General features: G+C 44.1%; 1 protein-coding gene across 1 annotated transcript in view; it reads right to left on the bottom strand.

The window, feature by feature from the left end:
• Positions 1-21,752, bottom strand: part of TCEA2 (transcription elongation factor A2) — a 367,215-nt gene that overhangs the window by 44,847 nt on the left and 300,616 nt on the right. Inside the window, exon 8 of the mRNA XM_086932791.1 lies at positions 12,901-13,047. Coding sequence (XP_086788917.1) covers positions 12,901-13,047 — 147 coding nt within the window. The remainder of the gene's footprint in view (positions 1-12,900; positions 13,048-21,752) is intronic.

Here is a 21,752-nt window from a genome sequence, read left to right as displayed (position 1 = left end):
AGAGGACTCTCTGCGGCTTCTGGAGCGTCATCGGCGTCTTGATGAGCGATGTGACTTCGATGGGGAGTGTCTCGACATCGACCGGCTCTGTGTCACCATCATTGGTGTGTCCCTAAAACGCAATTGTCTCCTCGACGTTGATCTCTCCATGTGCTTCAACGTTGTATGGAGTGACGTTGAATGTCTGGAGTCCATAGACCTCACCTTCGACGTTGAGCGTGCAGGAGACCTCAACGATGAGCGGGTGGACGGAGAAATCCTTCTCGACGTCAATCTTTCCCTCGACACTGACCTAGAAGTCAGTGGAGTCGAGATCGGGTCACTTCTCGTCGTCGACGGAGACTGAAGTCTCGACGTTTGGTATATTTCACTCTTGGTCTCGACGTTGAATCCTTCGCCATTGTAGAGGATCGAGCCTTCGACGTCGAACGCCGCTTGGACGACGACAGAGGCGATGAGTGCCTAGCCTCAGGTGACGAGGCGCGTCTCGACGTTGACTGCCGCCTGGTTGACAGAAACGGAGACGTCTGCTTCGACGCCAATCGCCGGAGAACCGGCGATGGCAGAGCCTGTCTCTACCTCGAACGCCGAATAGACGGCGACGACGGAGATCTGATTCTCGACGCTGGGCGAGCCCCGCACCAACGGAGAGCGACTCCTCGATGCTGAATGTCGCCGGGTTGACAACGGCGGAGGATCCGACGTACCTGTGTTCTTCGTCGACGACCGGTGTTCTCTCGACGGCGAGCCCGCCGTCAATGGTCTTCTCATCGACATTTTCGTTGCTGATAAAGGAATTTGAGGCGCTGAGCCCGACTCCGATAGAGAGCATACTGGAACCTTACTTCTCTCTCTCTCTCTCTTTTCTCTTCTTCATCGGAGACCTGCCCCTAGAAGGAGATCTTCTCTTCTCAGCCAGCCCATAGAGGCGAATACTCTCCCTGTCCTTCAGAGTTCTCTTGGACAGCAGCTGGCAATGCTGGCAGGTCTTAGGATTATGTTCAGGAGGAAGGCATAGAATACAGACAGGATGGGAGTCTGTTTTAGCCTTCTTCTTGGCACAGGAAGGGCAAGGGTCAAAAAGAGAGGGCATTTTTTACTGAAAAACAATGAGCAACTCTCTAAAAAACAGTAGGGAAATACTCCAAAATCAAAAAGACGGCGAAGTAAAAGGGTTTTGACAAAAATTAGAAGTATTTTCCGACAGAAATCAGAAAAAAGCTAGTGCTGAAGTAACCAGGGTCCTGACAGAAGGAGCCGGAAAGAACAACTGACCTAACTGTCACCCCTGAGGCCTGATGGGAAGCTAAGGGTCATGACTGCCTTAAAGGCATGGTGCCAGTTTATTCTGAGTGTTTTTGTGGGTTTGTTTTTCAGCTTTCTACACTAATGTTTCTACAATGCAGACTATGTGCTGACAATGTTTTTTCATTCTTCCTTGCAGGAATATGATTTCTGCTGTATAAAAAAACAGTTTTCAAATTCTTTCTTTCTCCCTGCTTTATTGGAATGTATTTATGTACAAAGGAATTCCTTGCAACATTGCTCAGCATGCAGGGCCGGACTGGGAACCAAAACCGGCCCTGGCAAAGTGCTTGGCCGGCCCCGGCCCCCCCTCCGGGGGTTGGGTGTGCCGCCGAGCTCTTTGCCAGGGCCGCTTTTCGGCCGATTTTGTTACAGGGCCGATTTTGCAGCTATGCTGCAAAAACGGCCCTGTAACAAAATTGGCCCCCAGAGGCCCAAAACCGGCCCCCACCTGTGCGGCGCACCGGGGGATTGCCCGGTGCCCGCTACGGCCAGTCAGCATGACTATGGAAGGCTGCTTTGTGTGTTTTTATATATATATATATATATATATGTTTATATATTCACAACTCCATGGCTCAATTTACCCCGTAATGGCGCTGCTCAGCGGTGCGTCGCTCACCGCGGCCGAACCAAGCCGCCAATCAATCCAACACAGTTGATCCGTGAAATCAACGAAATGAGCCGCCACTCACAGCCAGTGTCTTCTGCAAAACGATTTAATTTGTTATAATTGCACAGAAAACCTACGCATTTCGGTAGTTACATCTACCTTGCTCACGGTTAACTTTAACTTTAAAAGTGCATTGTTTAAATTACCCATACTACCCAGGAAGTTAATGATTCTTACACTTCCTCCTGCAAGGAATTCTGGACATTGTAGTTTGCCTTATTCCCATGGTGTTTTAACATTGATATTGAAAGAACCCCCGTCTGTTGTCATACCAATGATTCTACGTATACATAATGTACATTATATACAATATATTCTGTTTGGTGATGCCCTCCAGTGGGCATTTGTGACGTAGAATATCTGTGAAGTATGGTCCTGCTGCCCTCCAGTGGGCTGTTGTCTCAATTTAGTAAAAAGATGGGGGGGGGGGGGTAGGAAAAGAAATAGAGGGTAAGGAGTAGAAGTGAAATAATGTCAATGGATTAGAGCAAGTTATTCATAGTTTATAAGTGGATGTACAGTTCCTCCGACTGATTCAATCCTAGAGGTGTCATGGTTCGAAAATTAAGGATATGACGTGACTCTTTTTGTCTTAAAAGTTTTTCCCGGTGGCCACCTCGATCGGACAGGGACATTGTTTCCAATCCCCAAAACTTCAGAAGTTTCCAATTTCCATCATGGTTCCTCTCCATGTGTTTGGCTACTGCGTTGTTTCTGTCCTTGTTGACCGTTGCACGGACATGTTGTAGGATTCGTGTTTTCAGTTCACATATGGTGCTGCCTATGTACCTCAACTTGCATGGGCATTCTATCATGTAAATCGTGTACTGACTTTTGCAAGTAATAAGTTCTTTTATTTTCCAGGTTTTCTTGTTTGCCATCGTCAGTTCTTTCGTCGGTTTGGCAATCTCACACACTTTGCAGTTAAAACATTTTACGAATCCTTGTGTTTTTAGCCAAGTGGTCTTTAGTTTGTTGCTTTAGAAATGACTATGGACTAATTGGTCTTTTAGATTTGTTGCTCTCCTGTAAGTGATTACTGGATAGGTCCCCATCCTTTGTCCCACCATGGGGTCTAATTGGAGTATCTTCCAATTTTTCCTCAGAATGTGTGGGATTTTTTGGGATTCTTGACTATAATCCAATATCAATCTTATTGGCTCATTTTCCGGTTCTTTACGATTCTCTTCAGATTTTAGTCAATCCCATCTGGGTTTTTTATCCGCTTTTTCCCAACATTTGTTGATTAGTTGTTTTCCATATTTTCTGTTTTGAAAGCGTTTGATTGTGCCTGCACTATGTTTTTTCCATTCCAAATCTTCACTACATATTCGTCTTAGACGGAGGAATTCCCCGTAGGGGATACTGGAAATCAGTGATGATTGATGAAAACTGGTTGCTTCTAGGGTTGCATTTGTTGCAGTGGTTTTGCGGTGAAGTGTTGTTTCCAACCGATTGTTTTTAACATACACCTCCGTGTCTAAAAAAGTCACATTTGTTTTGCTCATTTCATAAGTGAATTTGAGGCACGGTGTACTGGTATTCAGATGTTCAAAATATTGTTGGAACTCCGCTGCACTTCCACTCCAGATGATGAAAAGATCATCAATAAACCTTTTCCAGGTCACTATGTGTTGGGTGAAGTGTTCCAAGCCACTTCTTCCTCCCAACAGCCCATTGCTATGCAAGCATAGCTTGGGCTGAAGGAAAAGCCCATTGCAGCCCCATTTCTTGGCCGTAAAAGTTTGTCTCCGAATAAGAAGATGTTTTCTAGACATAAAGAAATCATGTTCATTATCATATTGTTATGTTCCGTGTAGTGAATGTTGCGATCTTGCAAGTAGTATTTGCAGGCTTACATGCCCAAATTGTTGTCAATGTTAGTGTAAAGGGCGATTACGTCCATTGTAATCAGCAAATAATTAGATTTCCATGTTAATTCTTTTATTGTGCATAAAAAGTCGGTGGTGTCTTTTATGTATGATTTTAGTTTCTGGACATAAGGGTTTAGGAAATAATCGATGAAATTGGCCATTGGTTCTAGCACTGAGTCTTTTGCAGACACGATCGGTCTCCCTGGTGGTCTTTTAGGATCCTTGTGTATTTTTGTAAAAAATACATTGTATCCGTTCTTGGGAAATCCACCACTAGGTATTTCTTCTCATCCAAATCGATTAGTTTCTCCGATTCCCAAATGTCAAGTTTTTTGTCAATTTAGCTTTTGATCTTATCCGTAGGATTTGTTAGCAATTGTTCATAAAAGAGGGGGTTAGATAATTGAGACATTGCTTCTGTGATGTATGCATTTCTGTCTCATAACACCACATATCCCCCTTTATCCGCCATTTTAATTTCAATTTCTTTATCATTGATCAGTTTAGAAAGTGCTTCCCTTTCTTGAGGAGTAAGGTTGTCTTTGCTGTGGGTTTTGGAGATGTTATACAAATCATGTGTCACTGCCTCTTGAAAAATGTCTATTTGTTGCCAGGGGGTAGTTGTGGGTAAAATTTCGATTTTGCCTTTTTCTTGCTGGTCCCTGCCCCCAATTGTAATATGGCAGAATTAAGTTGAATTTCCTCACCCTCCTCCAAGTTGAGATTTAATAATGTGAGGTAGCTTTCAGCTTCTTTGGCTTGAAGTGTGGATGTGGGTTTCTGAAGCTCTTGGATTAATTTGGGTTTGTTTTTCATTTCCATGAAGTGTTTGGCCAATTTGATTTTTCGTATGTACAGATAAAAGTCTATTCTGGTTTGAGCCAGGTCCATTCTTTTCGTGGGACAATAATTTATGCCCTTTTTAAGTAGCGATGTTTCTGCTGGTGTTATGTCTCTTGTGGATAGGTTTACCACTTGTAGTTTGTCCTTTATTTGTTCTGCTTCTGTCTCATACTGCGCGTCTTGGTACCAATCCGTTCTGCGGATCCACCTTCTTCTCCACCCTCTTCTGGTTGTTGGTTTCCCTTTCTTTGTTGCCATGGCCTGCCCCTTCCCCTTCCACGTTATTGTCTTGGCGCCCCCTGAGTTTGTTCCCACTGTCGTTGCTGGAGAACGAGGCGCATATCCCCTAAAAAACGATTTTTTGCGCTATCCAATGTTAATTCTTCTTCACTTTGTTAATTGGAAGTGAGGGAAGTAACCAAAGACAAGCTGGCGGATGATGCCCCAGTGGTGTTTATTTTTGTTTTGAAAGGATCGAATTTCCGGGCAAATGTGAATATGCGTCCCTCTGCATAGTCATTGGCGTCTCTCACAAATTTGTTGTGTTTTCTCACTCTTATAATTTCTTCATGTTTCTCAATTTGTTTATCCAAGTTTTCCTTGAATTTGGTCATTTCCGGGGTTAATTTTATTAATTCTAGTTCTTTTTCAACTTTCTTAAGATCTTCTTTAACTTTTTCCAGGGCTATTTCAATGTGTTTTACTAATATCTTGATTAAGCCCAAGGATGAGTTTAATGTGTGTTCACCCCATTCACATAACAAGTCATTAGTCGCATCTTGTTGGCTTGGCATCAACATAATTCGGAGTCCTCTTGGGACTCTTTCCACCTCCAAATATTTCTGTAAAGCAATTATTTCCCAGGATTTGTTTATTTCCTTTTTATTTAATTTTTCCCAAAGTCTTAATTTATTTTTGGGGTCGTTTTTACCGGCTGTAGTGGGTTTATCCTGTATTTTCTCCATGTTACCTTTATCGAACATTGTGGTTACAAGTTCCTTCCTTTTAGCTTCTCTATTTTCCATTGTTGTTCTTTATTTCTGTGATATGTTTATTCTTTGTGTAGTTTTTGTTTTAGAATTATGACTGGCTGTTATTGGTTCCCGAAATCGTTTAATACGTCTTATTTTTATGCATTCACTCAGTCCAATCTGGGACCTCTGTTTGTGTTTAGAAACAATGTTGCACTTTGGGAATGTTTAATCGCTTAGTCGAGTAATTACACAATGTCCTTCGCTGTTTGTTTGCTCGATTCCGCGAAGGGAAAAACAGACGCGTTCAGATCAGGAAAACGCACACTCTTACCTCGGAAGCAGTCTCTGGGCGGTGTGTCTTTGTTCCCAAATCCTTATGTCTCTGTTTGAAGTTCTTTTACGCTCGATGAGCACCAACGGGGCTTCGTAATTCACAACTCCATGGCTCAATTTCCCCCGTAATGGCGCTGCTCAGCGGTGCGTTGCTCACCGCGGCCGAACCAAGCCGCCAATCAATCCAACACCGTTGATCAGTGAAATCAACGAAATGAGCCGCCACTCACAGCCAGTGTCTTCTGCAAAACGATTTAATTTGTTATAATTGCACAGAAAACGTTTCGGTAGTTACATCTACCTTGCTCACGGTTAATTTCAACTTAAAAAGTGCATTGTTTAAATTACCCATACTACCCAGGAAGTTAATGATTCTTACACTTCCTCCTGTAAGGAATTCTGGACATTGTAGTTTGCCTTATTCCCATGGTGTGGTGTATGTGAAGGTATTTTATGTGAGTGGTGAGGTTATAAACGGCAAGTGAAGTTTAAAAAGGGCCTGGCTCGTTGGGTAAAAAGGAATTTAATCTGCCCCCGAGCTGGCACTATTAAAAACGTGCAGTAAACGGAGGTTAGAAGTGCAAGACTATGTGCACTACCTCCTTTGTGTGTGTCACACAAAGGAGGTAGTAGGACATAAAATACCTTCACATATACCACACATAGTCTTGATCAAGTGCTCCCGCGTAGTCGCAGGTTGTAGCACGCCGCATCCCGTAGAGGGGTGCGAAGACCCCAATGATGAAGCATGACACCAAGGGTCCTTTTGGTGTGTGAGGGGTATTTTACAACACAGGGTGTTCCCAACCATTGTTAGGAAAAACCATCCTTCAGTGGATTCCTTTTGGTTACAAACTATTGATCAGGGGGTACGAATCCACCTGTGAACCTTCTCTCCCCTTCTTGTTAATTTTGCAGATGCTGAATGTAGTCTTATGAATGGGTTTAAAGGGCTCTTGCATTAGACGAGAAAGCACTAAATTAATCTCCCACGGGGGAGAAGGGCTTCTAAAGTGAGGAAAAACCTTTTTCAAACCCTCGAAGAAATCTTTAATGACAGGAATTCTGAAAAAGGAAGTTTGTGAAGGGCATTTCCTGTAAGCAGTGGCTGCTAAGTGAACCTTAATGGAAGAAAATTGGAGGTCAGCTTGTGCTAGATGAAGCAAGTATGGAAGGATGACATCTTCCTGGCAAGAGATAGGGTCCTTATTCCTCAACGACCACCAAATACAGAATCTCTTCCACTTATGAGCATAAGAGAGCGTGTGGACTGTCGCTTAGTTTCCTTAAGAATGTCCATGCAGTGTTGAGGTAAGTTCAGGTGTCCATACTACACTAGGACAGGAGCCATGCTGCCAAATTCAAAGAGGAGAAGTTGGGGTGTACCATTTGTCCTCCGAACTTCGTTAGTAAGTGTGTTTTGCATGGAAGCCTGAGATGTGGACGGATAGATCAGTAAAGGAGGTCTGTGAACCACCATTGACGTGGCCATTACGGGGCTATGTGAATCATCTTAGCCCGTGATTGAGAGAGCTTGATAAGAACTGCAGGGATCAGGGTGACCACAGGGAAGGCTTAGAGAAATCTGCCTGACCAGTTGATCCTTAGGGCATTCCCCAGAGTTCCTGGTTGGTAGAACCTTGAGGCGAAGCTTTGGCATTTGCTGTTTCTGCGGTGGCAAACAAATCGACCTTCGAAGTACCCCATTTTCCGAATAGGTCTCGTACCACGTCGCAGTTTAGGACCCACCTCTGATTTTTCAGAAGGAGTCTGCTAAGAGAGTCAGCATGAGCATTTTGAACACCTGGGAGATGGGTTGCTGTTATTGTCAGTTTTCTGGCTAGAAGCCACTTCCATATTGTCTGGGATTCCCGAGACAATAGTCTGGATCTCATGCCTCCCTGCCTGTTGCGGTAGAACATTGTTGTTGTATTGTCCGTCTTTACAAGCAGGGACTTGGCATGGAATGATGGATGTAAAGCCTTCAGAGCCAAATGAACTAATCCCAGCTCTAGCAGAATGATGGGGTAAGTGGATTCCTTGAATGACCATCTGCCCTGAATTTGAAGGTGATCTGAATGGGCTCCCCATCCCAGGAGAGGCATCTGTGACTATAGTTGAGTTGGTATATCCTTGTGAAAATTTTATGTTATGTTAGGCAGACTTATAAAGCGAGATAGCTACCCCAGCAATGGGGCATCCATCACTAATGGGCAGGTGGCCATAGGGAAGGAATAACTAGAGTCCCTCGTAGGAGATTGGTGGGCGAACACCACCATTTGATGGAACGGAGGGCATCTTTTGACAGTTGGATCCAGTCTTCACAATCCCCCGTTCACAGATCCTCCAGACATTCCTGCAGGGGTCTCATATGGAGGCGTGCGTTCGGTGTGAGGAATATGCAAGACGCCATGAAGCCCAGAAGAGAGGAGACCTTCTTGACAGTCGGGTGCGACATTGACATGAGACCCTGAGCCTTCTGAACAATCGATAAGCGGCTTTCCTCCGAAGGATACACGTTTACCGTGCGAGTCGATGGATGCTCCCAGATATTTTAGGCACTGTACAGGCATAGAGGTAAACTTTGTTTGATTCACGTGAAGTCCCAGTCGAAGAAGAAGGTTGGAGGTCCAATTGAATTGTGTTTGAGCCTCCTGACATGTGGATGCCTTGATCAGCCAATCGTCTAGATAGGGGTAGACGAACACTTTGTGTTTCCTCAAATGGGCAGGCACCACCGCCATGACTTTGAAGAAGGTCCTGAGTGCTGAATTCAGGTCTAACGGAAGCACACAGTATTGGTAGTGGTTGTTTCCCACTGCAAACCACAAGAACGTGCGATGTTTCTTTATGATGGGGATGTGGAAGTATGCGTCTTGCAGGTCTATTGCACATAACTAATCCTCCTGATGTAGTTGAGAATAGATCTGGTGTAATACTAACATCCGGAATCTTTCGCCCCAAACCCATTTGTTGGCCTTCCTTATATCGAGAATTAGTCTAAACTCGTTCTTGTCTTTCTTTTTGACGAGAAAGAATCTTGAATATAGCCCTTTGCCTCGTTGCAGTAAAGGAACAGGTTCTACTGCCTATTTTAGTAAGAGAATATTCACTTCGGCTTGCAATTGCAACAAGTGAAATCTTGACTGTTTTGGAGGCACTGATGGTGGAGGGCCAGTGAATCACAGAGAATACCCATTGCGCAAAATATTCAGAACCCAATTGTCTTGTGCGATACTTTGCCACTCTGCCGAGAAATGTTGAACGCTTCCCCTACCGGAGTGGGTAGCGGAAGGGGGGTGAGGGGGAGACAGGATTCAGGGCTTGGAGCCAGTAGGCATCTTGCCTCCTTGTGAAGGTTGTTGTCCTGACCTTCCTCTAGGTTGTAGGATCGTTGATACGATTGCTGTGTACCAGACTGTTGACCCTGATACCACCGAGGGGTTTGAACCCTCTGTGTTGAATATCGTCGTGAGAAAGGACGGAAAGATGTTCGCTGATCCTTGGGCCTCTAGAGACCCACTACTTTGAATGTTTCCATTTCCGCTTTCATGCGTGCCATCTCCTTGTCTGCATGAGATCGGAAGAGTGTAGTGCCGGAGAACGGAAGATTCATGATATGCTATTCTACTTCAGGCTTCAAAGAAGTCAAGCGAAGCCATGAATGCCATCTGAGTGCCACTCCATTGCAATATCCATGCGCAGCTAGAAGCGATGTGTCTGCAGCAGCGCTAATTTCTTGGTTAGAAACCATAAGTCCTTCCATTAGTATCTCATTAAAACCTCCCCTTGTATCTCAAGATAGATGTTCTGCAAATTGTTGGAGAGACTCCCACAATCTAACTAATATATCTAATAATCATATCTAACTAAAAGAGCTGTAGCAGTAGCAGCTTTCATGGATGTCGCTGCTGTGTTGCACACTTTTCTTCTCACTGAATCTATTTTACGGCTTTCTTTATCAGGTGGAACTGAGGATGTTGGAGCCGTAGTATGTGGGATCATGTTCCGGAGGGGGATACTTCTTTTGCAGCCTGGATGGAGCTGGCTTAATAGAAGAGGGTGTTAGAAAAAGTTCCATCGCCGGTTCAAAAAATTTTCTTATATTGCTATGTTTCATTTTTCATACACATGTATTTGTTCTACACACAGGATTCCCTTTGGTGCAACTGTAAAGTGCAACATAGAGAGTTTATTACCATTTGTCTTGAAAAAGATGGGATACAACTAGTAGTACCATTGAAACGCGTTGACGCAACACTTACATAATTCGTGGAAGTGACTGGATCTGTAGATGACAGAATTCGTATACTGTACCAGATCTCAGTCTAAATTTTTTTGTTGAAAACGAATATGTGTAATTGAATGACAAAGTGTATTGTCTGTTTTGTGTTTCTCTCTTATTTACTAGGTAAGGGAATTGGGAGTGTATTGGACAGTTTTGGAATTTCTCTACAAACAGTAATGAATTAGAGTGATTGAATATATGTGCATTATTTTAATCATTCTCTTTTTAATCATAATTTCATACAAAAAGGTTTTTTAATAAAATGGAATAATAATTCACTTTTGATATAAATTTTTTTCGCCCTTTATTATATACTTGTTATTTACTGTGTGGATTTTTGCAGTATTCTTCCAGCGTGTGTCGGAATGGTGAGGTGTTAGTTGATGTCTGCCTACAATTGTGTATATAGATACCGAGGGGAAATTTGTTTTTACTTAACTTCTTGAAGTAGACAGTCTGTGATCTATGGGTTTTTCTCGATGTTGAATGACATTGTCTTCTCGACGTTGATTGACTGCGGTGTGTCAACATCGATGAGTCGAAGCCGATTGGCGGTGATGTGTCGACACCGATCTGCAGTGATGTTTCGACGTCGATTGGCGATGATGTGTCGACGTCGATAGGCGGTGATGGGTAGACGTCGAGTGATGCATTGTTCTTGATCTTGTTACCATCTGTGGTGGGCTTCATGTCGCCGAACAAGTTCTCACCGTTGGCGTAGCCACTGCCGTCAAAAATCTTCTCCTTGACATTGAACTTCGATGTTGTTTCACGCCGAACAGGTCGCCGCTGCTCCTCTCGACGTTGTGGCCTTCGACGTCAACCGGGAATGACACCGTTTTTCAGCCCTTCTTCTGCTGGGGAGCACCCAGAGGCTGAAGATAGAGCCCTAGTAGAGGAGTTTTGTGAAGGTGGCTTTTCTTTGTATTAAACATCATAAAAAAGTGCACAAAACTTAGTATGCTAGCTTCTTTTTCACTTCAAGATGAAGTTAGGGCATTTGTAGCCTATTTAGTTAGGCTGCATTATTGTCTTTTCTATCTCTTAAGTGTCTTTGCAGGCCTTCCTGAAGAAAGGTGAAAAATATCCACATTTAAGAAGATATATCTAAAAAAGTACTCCGGGGTCCCGGCACCTGTGCGGGACTATTCAAGTGCTTATGACGTATCATGGAAATTCCCTACAAAACAATCCATGTTACATGTTTTGTTATGCTCTAGGTTTAAATTACAGTATCAAGGCACTATTTTCTTAAAGGCCTTCAGACAGGACACTCACTTGGTCCTAAACTAGGTTGGCAGTGGTTACTTTACCCGCTAGCACACCTCACATTTATGTTAGACCTGATATACATTTCCCTTCATTAGCTTCAGACAGAGTACAACCTAATCCGGAATTAATATAATAATTATTTTGTCACATTTCAAAGCTACTAATTGCATACATGTACATAGGTATTTGAATGTACTTGTGGTACTGTCTTGCATACAATGCATTATGGGTAGGGTGGATTTACCAAACCTTCTGCAGGGTGCAGAACCATATGTGACCAAAAGTTTATGATGCTCACTAGGGACCTCTAGGAGCAGCTTGCGGTACTGCACCTAGACAAGCAGCGCTGGTGCCTTGTTCAATAGGGACCTCTAGGAACAGATTGCGGTACTGCACCTACCACATCTCACATTTATATTAGACCAATACATTTCCCGTCATCAGCTCAACATAAAGTACAACCTAATCCGAAATGAATATAATAAGTATTGTGTCACATTTCAAAGCTACTAATTGTACATATGGACATAGCTATTTGGATGTACTCGTGGTACTGTTTTGCAATGCGTTATGGTTATTGTGGATTTACCATATCTTCTGCAGGGTGCAGTACCATATGTAGCCAAATGTTTATGATGCTCACTAGGGACCTCTAGGAACAGCTTGCGGTACTGCACCTAGACATGCAGTGCTGGTGCCTTGCTCCCTAGGGACCTCTAGGAGGAGCTTGTGGTACTGCACCTAGACAAGCAGTGCTGATGCCTTGCTCACTAGAGTACGCTAGGAGCAGCTTGCGGTACTGCACCTAGACATGCAGTGCTGGTGTCTTACTCACTAGGGAGTTCTAGGAGCAGCTTGCGGTACTACACTGAGACATACAATGCTGGTTCCTGGCTAACTACGCAACCAATTTCAATGCACTGGGTCTAGCATTACTCAAAGTATGAGCTATTGGCATTGTATTATTATTTGCAAAGCCAATAGCTCAAACTATAAGTAATGCGAGACCTATTACATTGCAAATGCTTGTTAAAGAGCAGTTAATACAGAATTTATTGCTGTTTCGACATGCTGCTAACAATTATTGAACTCAAAAGGATAAAGTTTGACTTGTCCCTCCTAGAATTGAAACTTGAGACTTGCAGGTTAAACTAGAGTTGAGCTGCTAGCACATAGGAAACTGAGCAATCTGGTCACAGTTATGCAAAGATCAGTTAATGAATATTCATTAATGCCTCAAACCTACCATTCCATGCTCTGCAGCTTGTGAATAAGGAAGCATCAGAGCAGCACATAGGACAGTGTGCAATTAGTCGCTGTGGTGTAAATATTGCTTACCTGAGTGTATGTGCAGTTCTTTTTATTGCAATTGGTACACAAGAATAGGTCAGTCTCTGTGCCGCTTGTCTTTGACAGCTGATGCTCTCGGATCGACTCTTTTGTCATTGCTTTTCTGATCTCTTTTAGCTCTTTGCTTGCCATTTCCTGTCAAGTAAAATCAAGTAGTAAAAGTGACTTACTTGTAAGCGTAATCTCAATATATGTAGGCTATACCAAAAAAATGTTTCACAAGTAATATTTTTATTTTTCAAACTGTGCCTCCTTCAGCCTGGCTCTGCATTCCCTTAGTTATGTTCAAATAAGGTGTGTGTTAAAAAAGTCCGGCACTGCAAAACACAAAAATGTTTTAACACTCTTCCAAACAGTCAAGCTCTGTAAATAGCAATGCACTTCAAACTCCCAGACTAGGTCTGCATGTTCCTGGCCATCCCTGGCACGCCACTCTTCAGGCCCTGAATATCCTTTGTCAGGCTCTGCAAACTTCATCCATGCTTATGGTGGTGGCAGTGGGCTGTGGTGGGTGGAGTCACCGATGAGGTAACATTTTGACATTGTAGTATAGGGTTATATGGTTTGCAGATGGAGAAGAGCGCACACGCCAGATCTTAAGATGAATTCCACAGCACGCAGATAAGAAACCAGGTACAAGAATCTAGGGGATAGATGTCCAGAGCTGGCCCAAGGCAAAAAAATACCTTTAACTGCTTCCTTACCTAATTTTTCTTGGCAGCTGGCATGTGGCAGTCTGTAACCTCCAGCTGCCAAGAAAAATTAGGTAAGGAAGCAGTTGAAGGTATTTTTTTGCCTTGGGCCAGCCCTTCTACAAGACAAATCGAGGATTATGGGAGAACTACAAAAATGGCCAGGACAAGACAACCACAGATGGTCTGACTTTACCCTAAAACTGCAGTTTTTTACATTTCTGTCAATCAGAACAAAGGAGAGCCAGACGAGTTCCTTGCAGGGTACAGCAGAAAGACCAGCCTATAATAATAGAGACAGGGCTTCAGTATACGCTAATTTTGAACACCAACTACATAATGAAAACATGCTGTAAAGATTGGGAGGGGCAGAAAAAGCTTCAAAGTTTATCAAAAGGAGATAACTCTTCTGATAGAGCAGCTCAGAGAAAATCCCTTAACGCAAGAGAAGATGAAGATAAGGAAAACGTTCCTTAGCTGTATCACTCAGTTCAAAGCTCGAAGTGTTGTAAATCACATGCTGTGCAATGTCTTGCCTCCTAGATTCATCTCAAAATACTATAACTTGCATTTCCTATAAGAGTTTGTTTAGGAATCTAGTGTGTGCAGAATGGCTTAAGGTCAGTCCCCTAAAACCCACAATGCAATGGTGCCCAGATTTACCGCCTATATATTTTGCCATATCAGAAAGCTGGTGTCTGTATCTGTGTGGGAAACCTTAGCACAATAAACCGCTAATAGCACTTTCCAGGCAGTGGCGCGAAGGGATGGGTTGCATGTGAATCTACAGTACTATAAGCTGTAAACTAAATGTTAAAGGCATGAATTGTCTTGAATTCAAAAATGTGCTGGTGTAGATCACATACTAGACAGAGACAGGGCTCACTGCAAGGACTGCATTTAGGAGGATTGCGCCCAAAATTCTGGGATCATATCCTAAATTTCCAAGACTTGTTGCGGCGATGGAAAGGCCTTAAAAGCTACCATAATTCAGACAGCCCCATTGTCTCAGTGTGGCACTCAGGTGAGACTTTAGCTCGTTGATTGAAACCTCAAAGATGTCAGATGTTTGGTCGCCATCCAGAGCTGGTCTATGAATGTCTGTGGTAAATTTCTCTCTTGAGCAGTCAATCATCAACGTATGAGAACACAAGTATGCCTGATCATTGAAGGTGCGCAGCAACCACCATCATAATTTTCATCTACACCCTAGGGATAGAGGAAAGGCTGAAAGGTAGCATGGCAAATTTGAAGTATTCTGCCCCCTGTGTACTGCAGAGAACAACCGTGGAACTTCAGAAAGTAGGTATGGAAATACATGTCCTGCAAGCCAATAGAAACCATCCAGTCTCCTGGGTCTAGAGCAGAAATAAATCTGGGACAAGGTGAGCATATTGAATGTGTCTTCTCTAAGTGAGTGACAAGGTACAACTCAATCTTTCAGTGCATGGATATGGAGGGTTTTGGTTACTGTGTAAACTAAAGTATCAGTTGTCATGTTATGAGTGATGTCAAGAGTATGCTCCAAACTTGTTGCAGGAGAATGAAGAAGCATTCTACGCATGAAAACCTATTCAAGAAAAAGTGGGAGCGATAGTTTTGCAAAAAGTATATATATAAGCATCTGTCAATCTTTAGGAGAGACCATATCTTTGTTGGTGGCCTTTATACCGTTCACGCCAGCTATTACAGTTTGTTTATGATAAGACTTCCAAGGTTTGCATGGAGGCCAAAAGGATTAGTTACTTACCTGTAATCCTAGTTCTCTTCCAGGGGTATACTCATTAAAGTCATAAGCACTGAATTATCTCCGCCCATGAGCGGGAACCCGGAACACATAAATAATATACATATATATGTGTAAATATATCCAAAAGTACATAGTACTAACTAATTATACATATATACATTTATAATACCATAATATGCAGCCAAATATATCTTGGAAAGTTTCGTTTCTGGTGGCCATCACCTCTGCTCGTAGGGTGAGCGAAATCCAGGCTCTGTGTTGCAATGAACCGGACACAGTTTTTCATGGAAACAGAGTGGTACTCAGGACGCATCCTGCTTTCCTGCCTAAGGTGGTGTCGGATTTTCATATTAACCAATCTATAACATTGCCTACTTTCTTTCCAAACCCTTCGAGTCCGGCTGAACGGACTTTACATTCAATAGATCTAAAAAGGGTTTTGAAATTCTACTTAGATAAAACAAAGTCTATGAGGCACACAGACCGTCTCTTTGTGAACTATGGTCCTACGAATACTGGTTTGGCAGCATCCAAGAGATCCATTTCTAGATGGATAGTGTCATGTATCTTACTGTCTTATCAGCTAGCCCACAAGTCCTTATCAGGTAGACCTAGGGCTCATTCAACGAGGGGGAAAGCTTCTACTACAGCTCTCCTTAGGAATGTGACTATGTCAGAGATATGTAAAGCAGCTACTTGGCGTTCAGTGCATACGTTTACACGCCATTACTGTTTGGATTCTGATGCGCAGACTGATGCCCAAGTGGGGCAGGCATCACTCAGAAATTTGTTTGCAAATTCGAGTTAAACACTGTGGTTATAAAGCAAAGCTATGCATTTATCTGTTCGCCCGCTTCTGGTGGGGATGAGCTTGCTACTCTATTCAGTGCTTATGACTATTAATGAGTATCCCCTGGAATTAGTTACTTACCTGTAATCCTAGTTCTCTTCCAGGGGTATACTCATTAAAGTCATAAGCACCCTCCCGCCTCCCCGGGCGAGCAGTAGCATTGAGGTTTAGTGGTTCAATTGGTATTATGAAGGTTTAAAGTGCAGATTCCTGCTAAAGTTTACTGTGCCGTACAAAAGAACTGACCTAACTGTCACCTGTGGTGCATGATGGGAACAGAGTTCCCCTAGAGGCCTTAAAGGCAAAGTGTGCAGATTCTCTGGGGCCTTAAAGGCAGGGTGCCAGTCTGATTTTCTGTACACAGACATTTTTTCATATGCAGCCTTTTAGGCTAATAACTGTTTACAACAGGTTCTTTGATGAAAATAAAAGTTTTTTCATGGTTATGAAATGCATTTTAGGCTCATGCCTGTTTATTGCATTTATATATAGCATATTTTCATGCTTCAGAACGTGTGTACGGTTTGTCTTATTAGCCTATGTATATATATTTGGCTGCATATTATGGTGTTATACATGTATATGTGTATAATTAGTTAGTACTATGTACTTTTGGATATATTTACACATATATATGTATATTGTTTATGTGTTCCGGGTTCCCGCTCATGGGCGGAGATAATTTAGTGCTTATGACTATTAATGAGTATCCCCTGGAACAGAAGTAAGTGCTCCCCAAGGGGCTATGGTCGAAGTCTAACCTCTGTAAGCACTGTTAAATCACAACTAAATGTATGGAGTCCTCCCAAGAGCAATAGAAGTCAAAACTCGGAGGCACGGTTATACCATCAGTAAACCACAGTATGGATCAACCCAGGAGCAACAGAGGAGTGACCAAGCAATCACACGAGGAATGCACGGATACAGACAGCCAAGATCAATGACACATATCTTGGCTTGCAGATGAAAACAAGTTACTTACCTGTAACTTTGGTTCCCCAGTATTGGTAACTTTCATAGATTTCCATACTTTTGTATCATTCCCCGTCGTCGGAATGGGAGTCTCGGTAACAAAAATAACATAGCAGTAGGTACAAAAGAGAAGGAAAAAGGCCTAGGCCTCATTCCCTTTTGTATCATATCCGCTTCTTTGTGTAAAAGAGACCAAACTTAGGCATCAGCAAATCAGAAGAGCCTCACCCCTTAGAACCTTTCTGAAGGAACCTCAGAGCCTCAGATTTTCGTAGCCGTTGTGTAACAGTCACCATATCTGCTGAAGGCTGAGCTTTCCTCGAGGAGGTGGGTGGGCGCATGGGAATCTATGAAAGTTACCGATACTGGGGAACCAAAGTTACAGGTAAACAACTTGTTTTCTTGCCCCAGTATTGGAACTTTCATAGATTCCCATGCTTTTGTATCAGAGTAGCAAGCAGTTAGCAATAAAAAACACATTTTGTGGCATAAATATACTTTGTAATAGCCACCAATACATGAAGATGCAAAATGTGCAAATAAGGAAGGTGGGATAGAAAGGAAAGCTCACCAATTAGTGGAAGAAGTTCCTAAGGACTGCCTTGCCCTCAGCCGTGTCTTCTTGTTGCAAGGATTCCAAGCATTAATGCTTTGTAAAGGTGTGCACACTGCTCCAAGTCGCAGCCCTGCAAATGTCTTTGATGTGCACTCCTGTGAAGAGAGCTGTTGAAGAAGCCACTGATCTTGTGGAATGCGCTCTAACTTTGCTGGTCAGTTGTTTACCTGCTGCAGTATGGCAATGTAGAAAGGCACTTGTAATCCACCTCGCAATACCCTGTTTTGATAGAGGGAGGCCCTTCCAAGGACCACCAAAAGCAATGAACAATTGGGAGGATTTACGGAATCCTTTGGTGCGATCCAAATAACATTTTAAGCACCGTTGTATATCCAGAGAATGCAGTGATCTCTCTGCTGGTGTAGTAGGTTGAGGAAAGAAAGCTTTAAGAATAACCGGCTCATTTAAGTGGAAGTCCGAGGGCACCTTGGGTATGAATTTCGGGTTAGTTCTCAAGATTACTGTATTCCTTTTGAACTGCAGAAACAGCTCTTGGATCGTGAGAGCCTGCAACTCCCCAATCCATCTTGCTGATGTGAGGGCAAGAAGGAGAGCCAATTTCCAAGAAAGGAATTTCATGTCTGAACGATGTATTGGTTCAAATGGGTCCTTCATGAGTTGAGTGAGGGCCAAATTCAATTGCCAAGTAGGAGGCGGAGGCCTCACCGGGGGGTAGACACGGAACAATCCTTTGAGAAATTGTTTCACTATCCTGGAAGACCAAAGAGAAGGTCCAGACTCAGAACGTCTGTACCTAGAAATTGCAGCCAAATGAACTTTTATGGATGAATGGGCCAGCCCCGTTTTAGCCAAGGACAAAAGATACGGTAGAAGTTGATGAGGTTCTGAAGAAAAAGGGTCACCCCCTTCCTTTCTGCACCAAATACAAAATCTCTTCCACTTGAGACGGTAAGTCTTGTTCGTGGAAGGGGCTCTAGTCTGGGAGAGAACAACTTTTATTTCATTAGAGATAGGAAGATTCATAAATTCTCGCTGCTCAGGAGCCATGCTGTCAGGTGCAATGACTCTGGATCCGGATGCCAAATTTGTCCTTCGGACATTGTGAGAAGGTCTGGAATGGTTCTCAAGGGAAGAGGAGGAACCAGCGACAACAGATGGAGTTCAGTGACCCAGAACTGTCTCGGCCAAGCAGGGGCTATCAAAATCATCCTACATGGTTCTACTTTGATCGTCCTGATGAGCCTCGGGATCAGAGGAATGGGAGGAATGGCGTAGACAAATGTCCTTGACCAGGCTATCGAAAGAGCATTCCCCAATGATCCTCAGTGGTGAAGTCTGCTTGCATAAGACCGGCATTTCTTGTTGATCGGTGTAGCAAATAGATCTATTGCAGGTTTGCCCCACTGTTGAAAGATCTCGTCCAGAACCCGCTGGTTTGGTTCCCATTCGTGACTGATGGAGGATAATCTGCTTACTCTGTCTGCATTCTCGTTTAAAATCCCTGGTAGGTGTTCTGCCTGCAGTGATATCTCGCGAAGGATCGCCCATTCCCAGATTTCCTGAGCTTCCTGAGACAATGGAAGAGACCTGGTCCCTCCTTCTTTGTTGGCTTAATGCATGGCTGTGGTGTTGTCCGTCCGGATGAGAACCTTTGAACCTCTTAGGCGAGGGAGAAAAGCTTAAAGAGCCAGTTTGATTGCTCTGAGCTCCAAGAGATTGATGTGGAGCAGACGGTTCTGAGGAGACCAATGTCCACTGACAGGCAAGTCCTGCAGCACTGATCCCAAACCATCCAACGACGCATCCGTCGCCACCACCTGAGGAGATGGATCGCTTACGAAGGATAGACCTTGGGACAAGTTTTCCTGCTTTGTCCACCACAAGGCCACTTTTTTCATTGCCGAGGTGATGGTCACCTTGTCGTCGAACGACCCGTGAATCTGTTTCCATTGGATGTCCAGTTGCTCCTGAAGAGGACGCATCCTCAATCTGCAGTGTGGAATTAGAGGAATGCATGAAGAAATCACCCCCAGAAGAGATTGGTAGCGGCGTACTGAAAGACACCTTCTTCTTTGTAAGTCTAGCGCCATGGTCTGCAGTTTTTCCTGCCTCTCCAAGGTTGGGAAAGCTTTCTTGAGATCCGAGTTCAGAATGGCTCCCAGGAAGCGTGCTATCCTGGACGGGACCAGAGATGACTTTTCCTTGTTTAAAGTGAGACCTAAATTCAGAAACAGGTTGGTAAATGCGTCAACCTGCATCCCTCGCGGCCTCCCTGGACGGAGCCTTCAGTAACCAATCGTCCAGGTAAGGAAAGACCTGAAAGTGATTCCTCGGTAGAAACGCTGCTACTGGTGCCAGCACCTTCGTGAATATTCTCGGGGCTGAGCGAAGACCAAAGGGTAAAACCCTGAATTGAAAGTGGCTCTTGGCTTCTGTGTGCTGGGTGAATTCGAAACATGAAAGTACGCATCTTCGAGATCGAGTGTGGCCATGAAATCCCCCGGATTAATTAGACGTAGTATGTCTTGAAGCGAGATCATCCGGAAAGACCGGGAGATGAGATAGGTGTTGAGCTCCCTGAGATCTAAAATGGGGCGCCATTTCTCTAGCGTCTTCCTTACCAGGAAGAACCTGGAATAGAATCCCTCTCCTCTTTGGGCAGAGAGGACCGGCTCTATAGCACCCTTGATTAGCATTTGATAAACTTCGAGCCGCAGAAGACGCAGATGTTTTGATGGAATGGCAGCAGGGGGCTTGGATGGTGGGATTTGAGTGAATTCAAAAGTATGGCCCTTTCGAATGATGTTTAGCACCCAACGGTCTGATGTTATCTTGGACCAATTGTGAAGGTATTGTGACACCCTGCCTCCTACTGATGATCTTTCGGAGGTGGGCACAGTAGGAAGAGCCAGGAGGCCGCTATTGTCTCTAGGATGTATCACATCCTTGGCAAGCCTGCTTCCCTCTGTTATTAGGTCTTGAGAAATTCGAGGACTGGCCTTGCCTTTGCTGATAAGGTTGGCGGTACTGTTGCGAACCTGAGCCATATGATGAATACCGTTGCTGCTGATAAGAGCCTCTATAGTTGGTGCTTTTGCCTCTGGAACCTCTAAAAGGAGCTTTACGGTACTGAAGCGTACCCAGAGATCTAGCGGTCTCAGTATCTTTTTTAATATCTTGGAGAGTGTCATCAATCAATTTTCCAAATAAGGCTTCTCCATCGAAAGGAAGATCCAGGATCTTATTCTGAATTTCAGGTCTAAACCAAGTCGCCTAAAGCCATCCCTGGCGACGAAGGACCGCAGCCCCAGCCAAAGAACGGAATGCCGTTGTGGCAATGTCCATTGCGCAGTCAATGATTTCCATTGAAGTTACCTCCCCTTCCTGCAAAACTTTTTTAGCATCTGTCTTTGACTCTGGAGGAAGGTGATCCAAGTACGGCGAAATATCACACCATAGTTGGCGATCGTATCTGCCCAATATCGCCAAGGCATTTGCTGCCCGCACTAGAAGACTCGCCATTGAAGAGAATCTTTCCCCGGCGTTATCTAACCTTCTGCCTCTTTATCTGGAGGAGTTGTCAAAGGAGCTGAGGGGTTGCGTGACTTCCTCTGTGCCGCTTGAGAAATAACTGAGTCCGGTCTCGGATGTCCCGTCAGAGACGCCGGACCATCCTCAGGCGCTTTGTATTTCTTGTCGAGGCGCGGTAGCACAGGGACCACCGTCCCTGGATTTTTCATCGTCGGCCTCGTCGACGGAACAGGCGTCGTCGACGAAAGAATACTCGACGACGATGACGTCGATGACGAGACGGTCGACGCTCCTACCGTCGTCGTCGTCAATGTTGTCGTCGTCGAAGCTCTAGACGACGGCACTGTCGTCGTCACTACCGTCGACGAACACTTCGTCGTCGCTGTCGTCGACATCTTCGTCGTCGTCGCAATCTTCGTCGACGCCGCCATAACTGCCGTCGTCGTCTCCGTCGACGTTGATTGCCCC

Source organism: Lissotriton vulgaris, chromosome 7, assembly GCF_964263255.1.
Source record: "Lissotriton vulgaris chromosome 7, aLisVul1.2, whole genome shotgun sequence".
NCBI classification, from domain to species: Eukaryota; Metazoa; Chordata; class Amphibia; order Caudata; family Salamandridae; genus Lissotriton; species Lissotriton vulgaris.
Note: the sequence above shows the minus strand (reverse complement) of the source record. Positions and strands in the feature narration are given on the sequence as shown.